Source organism: Salvelinus fontinalis, chromosome 12 (genome assembly GCF_029448725.1).
Source record: "Salvelinus fontinalis isolate EN_2023a chromosome 12, ASM2944872v1, whole genome shotgun sequence".
Classification (NCBI taxonomy): Eukaryota; Metazoa; Chordata; class Actinopteri; order Salmoniformes; family Salmonidae; genus Salvelinus; species Salvelinus fontinalis.
In genome coordinates, this window is record NC_074676.1 from 5,950,287 (window position 1) to 5,958,032 (window position 7,746).

Here is a 7,746-nt window from a genome sequence, read left to right on the forward strand (position 1 = left end):
ACAACTTTGCTGTAGCTTTCTTTTATGCCTGCTACGTTACTGCAGACACGGTAATGTGAGCCATCCGATTGGCCAGCGGTAGGCCTATAGTGTACTTGATTTGCTCTCCGGGCCCACCGGGAAGGCAGAGTTTGTACCTTCAGACACATGAAATGGTTAACAATGTCAACAGTTTGCCTACCCAGTGCTCAGGGCTGCTGAATCAGGTGCACCTACCGCCAACAGCCTGAGACGGGAAAAACAAAATGGGAACACAAGGCTTTTTTATTAGGTCTTTTACAGAAATGTTTTGCCATCGACTAGGAATTCCTTGGAGATTGACCAGTCGATCGCAATCGACTGGGCCCTGGTCAAAATTAGTGTACTATAAAGGGAATAGTATGCCATTTGGGATGCATTCATTGTATAAACTATAATAACATGATTAAAGGGCCACTCCCTAATTCTTACTCTAACCCCTCAATAAAATGTAAACAACACAATTACGGTTGCTCTCAACATTCACATTTTTATTGCATGGTTGTTATCATATGCCTACACACACACATCAGCATTTATCAGTAAGGTATGATTAGGTACATTCCCTAACAATGTTGTAAGGTAGGTCCAGTTTACTTGATGTACAAATATCAACATTCGCTTTTGTCAATGCAACAGCCAGCATTCAGGGATCTTAAGTAGGATGGTGCTTTACTGTAACTTTGTTCATGTCAATTAACCTAACATTACTTACTGTCTCTTCGATATCGCTAAAACATTGATACTGATATCTCCAAAGAGCATTCCTAAATTATGTTTTTTGTGCTCTTCTGAGTGTCTTGACTTGAATCTTACCACAGGAGTCTTCAAGGTTTCTGAGGTTTAGTGCAAATCTGAGAAGAAATTAAGGCAACAATATAAATATATCAAAAATAGTTGTCGTGATAGACCTTGCTTTACTACAAAAAAGGTAAAAAAGTTTTGTCCTCGATGAGAGTCAGAGACAGATTTTTCAGCTCCTCGGGGGAACTGACAGTCTTATAACCAAGCTCCTGTATAACTTGCTGACACACAGTCTGTGTGTAATCAACCATGTCATAAGACAATTTGAGCCTCCAGCTTTCCGCATTGGCAGCTGAGTCCCGAACAGTGCCGTATTTATGCTTGGCGGACAGATCGCTGCTTCCCCTGGTGTTGTTCTGGATCCAGTCGCCTACGTTCTTGTCCATGATCAGACCCAGGTATTCATAGATCTCCTTGGTCTTCTGGAGAGGGTTCCTGGCCAGGTCCTCATACCTGACCAACATGTACCTCCCTTTGAGCCAGGGGGGCCTGCTGAGGCCCGTGATCACAGAGCCCAGGAAGTCCTGACAGACCATGGTGAGCTGGGTGAGGTCCAGGTTGTAGGGCCTCCTCCCAGTGGCCCTCCAGATCCTCCAGAGTCTATAGGTGTCCCTGAAGGTCTCGATGCGGGAGGCCAGGATCCCTCGGGGGTCCCTGACCAGCTGGATCACCTTGAGGTTGAGCCTAGGGTCCTCCACCAGAGCCCTGAGGTCACTCACCTCCGGTATCCTCACCGTCTTGATGGCCACATGGCGCCGCTCCCGGCAGGCGTCCGACGCCAGCGTCATGTTGAGGCCGCCACACCTCCTGACGCACTCTCCTTCATCGATGTTCAACTCTCCAGGACTAAAGGCGTCGCAGACGGGCAGGGAGCACAGAGCCTTACTTGCTCCCCTCCGGAACAGCTTATCTGTGCTGTGATTGGCCGGCTGGGGTTTGATGTAGCTCTCCAGGAAGTAAAGGTCACAGTCGTAGAGGCTCCGGAGCAAGTCCCTGCTGGCCCCCAGCATCACCCTAGTGTCGCCTGCCGTCCTGCTGTGGGACAGGCGGGGGAGCAGGGTGGTCTGGACATGGTAGAGCGGCTCAAACAGATAAAACACATCCTGGTGCTGATTGAACAGCTGACCCACGAAGGAGCTGCCGCTGCGGGTCGTGGCCAGAATGAGAACGTGGGTCTTCCTGGAGACGTTGGAGGTGAAGTAAAGGAGGTCGTCACAGATCCGCTGGTCAAAGGACGAGTCCACCGCGTCCTGCCACAGCATGCCGCAGTTCAGAGGGTTTGAGACTGTCACTGGACACATTTGGAATGGCTTGGCTGTGAACGTCCTGATGGCTGTGTACTGGATCGCTATGGACAGTAAGGCTAGCAGAATCACAGCCTTCCAGGAACATTGCATGGCTGAATTCATTCATTTAGATAGATGATACAGTCTGTTCAGATCCTGTTGGAGCAAAGAAAAAATCAAATTATTAGGATAACACTTTTAGAATGATTATTCATGCTGTATAGAATACCCACACATAGACAGAAAGGCACAGCAAAACAGCTTACATTTATACAGTCTCACTACAAAATAAAAAAGTGAAAGTGTTTTGAATCCCATAGATGTTCTTCCTAGACAGTTACAAAACGAATTATAATTGTTGTTTTGTAGAATTGTAATAAAGGGGTTACCTTTATAATATAATATATAATACTGTCAAATACATAAATCAAACCCAAGTTGGATGTTTAGTTGTTATTGTTATGTTCCCTAGCCTTTCTGTTCTTTAAGCAGCAGGCAACCCCAAATGACAGTGTATGCATTCAGATAGCGCACAACTTCAAAGCCTCTAGGATTCCCAGGGTCTAAGATTCCACAATGTAGATTCTCATTTACATAATGGTCATATTTGATGTAGATTCCATCTGAAAGAACTTCGCCATCTTCAGATCTCTAACGGCAGTAGGCCTAATGCAATCATGTGCTATTTATACTGTAAGGTCTTCTATAGTCGACTACTCTCTCTAATCCCTATGGTCCACAGATAAGAACGATGGTTTTTTAGCTTAAAAATCAATTGATCTAAACTACAAATAAACGTAGCTAAGAAGTGGTTGGTCAATACTGGTGGCACACACCCCATAAGTGTAAATGTGTCCAAAAATAAACATTTATTTTTACTCTGTAAATGTTTAGTGTTTTATTTTCCCTTAGAATTAAAAGCTAAATGCCTATTATGTAGGTGTATGAATTCAGTGATCTCATGCAGTCTAATGGAAATACACTGCGATAAAAGGCTGCCGGCACCTGTGGAAAAGTAATTTCTCGCGCAACGCCAAGTCACAGGATAGATGTGACAGCGAACAATTGACGACAGCGCCGAGATGTGATTTACCGCAGTGCAACAGAATACGCTTTCATTCAAAGATGATTAGCCTACACAAATGGGCTAGACGTCTAGGCATGGCCTCAATAATACTTTTTACGTTTTTAAATAACCAAATAACGGTCATGTTATCCTTAAGAGCCTACACACAAAACACAGTTTAAACATAAATGAAAGAGATCAACCTCAAAGCATCCAATAAGCTACTTTCTTACCTCATAAATTCATAGTGGGCAAAGGCAGGTGCTCGTGAAAAACACCATAGAAAAGCAATGCAACGGTTTCAAATGTCGTCACAAAAATCGGGTATTTTAGGACTAAACATTCTTGAAGGGCAGCTGCCCTGTCTTCTTTCCCCGTACATCTGAATAGCACATCGAGAGAAACTGTTCTCTACAGATAGAAGAGTCACAAACAGTCAGTGTTAAATAAGGAAAATATCATGATAAGGGAAATTAGTCGAAGCGCCGGGCAGAATAAGAAAATGGAACTCCAACAGGGTAGAATAGATTAGAGAAGGATGCTGCGACCGCAGCCTTCGCAAAGCCCGCCGCCGTGTATTCCAGATTGCCTTGACTAATGTGCGTGTTATAGCCTAGGCTATGGCTTGGTGGTGTGGCTTTGTGTGAGGTGTGCCAACCAGAGCCCGTTCTGGACCACACCAAACCTCCCCTACATCTCCCCTCCTACCCACAGCCCCTGGCAAAGCACACGACTTGGTCACGAATATTTTTTTACATTTGAAATACAGAATATAGCCTAAATTATGATTTAGACACATACACATGGAGGAGTTGGAGGTCAGCAGATCTTGCTTCAAATGCATACATATTTGTATTTGAAATACTTCTTTTTTATATGCATTTGAGTACTATTTTCAAATACTTTATGTATTTAAAGTTATATTTAAATAATTTCCTATAAATACTTGGCTATTTGAAACTACGTTCTAATATATTTGTTAAACACTGAGATTTACAATCAGTATGAAGACAGGGCATATGCAATGCATCGATTAAGTCTAGTATAAAAGAGAGAGAGAGAATGCGTGAGAGAGAGAATGCGTGAGAGAGAGACAGAGAGAAACAGAGAGAAAGAGAAAGTAAATTACGTCTTATATAGCAGGGACTGAATATTACATTTTCAATGTCCATTGTCACACTGGGGATTCTGGGGATGACGCAGCAGTATGAAAGGGATAGAAGAAGAATCCGGATTCCATCTAAATCGCAAGTCAGCTGGATATTAATGAATATTCTGTTCTTCTAGTTGCCCTTGTGTCTTACAAAATATGAACATCTGATTATGTAGCATACTGCTCTGATATTAGCTCAGCAAACAGTGGCCTTTGCTTTAGTGGCAACTGAATGACAATCTCAAGGTATACAGTGCATTCAGAAAGTATTCTGATTTTTCCCCACATTTTGTTACATTACAGCCTTATTCTAAAATGTATTAAATCGTTTATACCCCCTCATCAATCTACACACAATGCCCCGTAATTACAAAGCAAAATCAGGCTTTTATACATTTTAGCAAATTTATTCAAAAGAAACCCCGGAAATATCACATTTACATAAGTGTTCAGACCCTTTACTAAGTACTTTGTTGAAGCACCGTTGGCAGCGATTACAGCCTGGAGTCTTCTTGGGTATGACGCTACAAGCTTGGCACACCTGTATTTGGGGAGTTTCTCCCATTCTCTGCAGATCATCTCAAGCTCTGTCAGGTTGGATGGGGAGCGTTGCTGCACAGCTATTTTCAGGTCTCTCCAGAGATGTTTGATCAGGTTCAAGTCCGGGCTTTGGCTGGGGTACTCAAGGACATTCAGATACTTGTCCCAAAGCCACTCCTGCGTTGTCTTGGCTGTGTGCTTATGGTCATGGTCCTGTTGGAAGGTAAACCTTCACCCTATTCTGAGGTCCTGAGCGCTCTGGATGATGTTTTCATCAAAGATCTCTCTGTACTTTGCTCCAGTCCTCTTTCCCTCGATCCTGACTAGTCTCCCAGGCCCCGTTACTGGAAAACATGCCCACAGCATGATGCTGCCACCACCATGCTTCACTGTAGGGATGGTGCCAGGTTTCCTCCAGACGTGACGCTTGGTATTCAGGCCAAAGAGTTCAATCATCAGATCAGATAATCATGTTTCTCGTGGTCAGAGTCCTTTAGGTGTCTTTTAGCAAAGTCCAAGCAGGCTGTCATGTGCCTTTTACTGAGCAGTGTCTTCCGTCTGGCCCCTCTACCATAAAGGCCTGATTGGTGGAGTGCTGGAGAGATGGTTGTCCTTCTGGAAGGTTCTCCCATTTCCACAGAATAACTCTGGAACTCTTTCAGAGTGACCATCGGGTTCTCGGTCACCTCCCTGACCAAGGCCCTTCTCCCCCGATTGCTCAGTTTGGCCAGGCACCCAGCTCTAGGTAGAGTCTTGATGCTTCCAAAATTCTTACATTTAAGAAAGATGGAGGCCACTGTGTTCTTGGGGACCTTCAATGCTGCAGACATTTTTTGGTACCCTTCCCCAGATATGTGCCTCGACACAATCCTGTCTCTGAGTTCTACAGACAATTCCTTCGACCTCCTGGCTTGGTTTTGCCTCTGACGTGCACTGTCAACTGTGAGACCTTATTTAGACAGATGTGTCTCTTTCCAAATCATGTCCAATCAATTGAATTTACCACAAGTGGACTCCAATCAAGTTGTAGAAACATCTCAAGGATGATCAATGGAAACAGGATGCACCTGAGCTCACTTTCAAGTCTCATAGCAAAGGGTCTGAATAATTATGTAAATCAGGTATTTCTGTTTTTTATTTTTAATACATGCGCAAAAAATTCTAAAAACTTTATGGGGTATTGTGTGTAGATTGATGAGAAACAAAAATAATTGGATCAGTTTTAGAACTTTAGAACTACTTTCCGAATGCACTGTATATTTAAGTATTAATGCCAGAGAAGTCAGTGTTTGGTGGATATATTGACAAGGGTGTTGTTAGGACCGAGACAAAGTCGAGGTCCGGCATACTGTGGCAATATATTCTCAAAACACCGGCTTCGAAGGGCATTATCACTTTTATCCAGCGGGTTACCAACATATTCAAATAATGACAGACATATTTTCATTAAAAGCTTTATTTTGATGAATTTATTCATACTATTTCATCCTACCAGAAGATATAGTCCCGAACTCAAATCTAGCGTGGCTCCCCAAGCAAGCCGACTGGTCGTTCGTTCTATCGGTTCGTTTGCCAGAGACTCGACCCAGTCGTTCCATCTTTTTATTCTGTATCTATGGACGCGACCCTGTCGTTCGTTCTAAATGTTCCATTGCCATACTGGCTGGCAACATTCGTATCCCTTGCTTGCTAGCTAGCCAACTATGGCTAACTTATAGTCACGTCAAAAAAATGCAGCCAAAATGACAGAAAAGTGGCTGCATTTGCATTTGTTTAAGCTGTTTTCTAGTGACATTTATTTGGATACATCCATAACGATGAGCTAATGAGGCGCTATTTCACCTGGCATAGAAAAAGTGCTCTCTCGTCAGGACACTGTTGTTCAGAGGAGCTAGCCAACAACACAGCTAACACAATCACAATTTGTTTCATTTGATCTTTTTTAAATTTACATTTCTTTGTATATATCCATAAAAATGATGCCAGGTGATTCATGATTTCAACTGGCTGAGAAACGCTGCCTGTCTGTCTCTCGTCCCGACTCCCGACACGTCCATTACTATCACAATTTGTTTCATTTGATCTTTTTTAAATTTACATTTCTTTGTATATATCCATAAAAATGATGGCAGGTGATTCATGATTTCAACTGGCTGAGAAACGCTGCCTGTCTGTCTCTCGTCCCGACTCCCGACACGTCCATTACTATTGGACAGATGGAGATCAAATTTGTATATTGAAACCATGTTGCAAATGTTGGAGAGACAGACCGCATGGTTGATATACATTTCTACCCTCTCAATATTCACTTTCTCACTCAGTCAGAGTGTGTGTGCGTGTGTGTTACGGTTTGTCTAATGAATACAATCTAAGCCTGATCTTTTGATTCCAGGATAGCTGGAAGGACTGTGAAGCGTAAGTGTAATAGAGCAGTTTGAAGTGGTAATGTCATCAGCCTGTGAAGGACAAGGGAGGGAAGAGATAAAGGAAAAACTAGCTGTCATGTTAAAGGACAATGTAGGCATCTCTCCATGAGAGAAATAGAAAGAAAATGTCCCTTTACATGTTTAACTCTCAAACCGTTAGAAGCATTGACTTTAATCCGTGTTGTGTGGGCTTAATAAAGGGAGACCGCGCTTCCTGATTTGGCCTCGTTTTAGATTTGGTTCATTAAGAAATGCTAACGGACATGGCTGAATTCAAACGTGAGTTGTTTTCTCCTTTGCGTACAGTTGGTCAGGCTGTTCATTTTCGACTGTGGCATGTTGCCCAACTTCTCTTCAATGGCTGTGCAAAGTTGCTGGATATTGACGGGACCTGGAACAAGCTGTTGTGCATGTCAACCCAGAGCATCCCAGACATGCTCAATTGGTGACATG

At 43.2% G+C, this 7,746-nt stretch overlaps 1 protein-coding gene across 1 annotated transcript; it reads right to left on the bottom strand.

Moving 5' to 3' along the window:
* Nucleotides 1-487: 487 nt before the first annotated feature.
* On the bottom strand, nucleotides 488-4,856 carry LOC129866698 (carbohydrate sulfotransferase 1-like). The gene is made up of 2 exons (XM_055939513.1): nucleotides 3,408-4,856; nucleotides 488-2,264 (listed from the first exon to the last, which is right to left on the bottom strand). Exon 2 carries the CDS (start codon nucleotides 2,229-2,231, stop codon nucleotides 939-941), a length of 1,293 nt encoding a protein of 430 aa, XP_055795488.1. The 5' UTR covers nucleotides 2,232-2,264; nucleotides 3,408-4,856; the 3' UTR covers nucleotides 488-938.
* Nucleotides 4,857-7,746: the final 2,890 nt, after the last annotated feature.

Bases quoted from the DNA above. Each gene is read 5' to 3' on its own strand.
- LOC129866698 (XM_055939513.1), bottom strand. From the start codon at position 2,231: ATGAATTCAGCCATGCAATGTTCCTGGAAGGCTGTGATTCTGCTAGCC.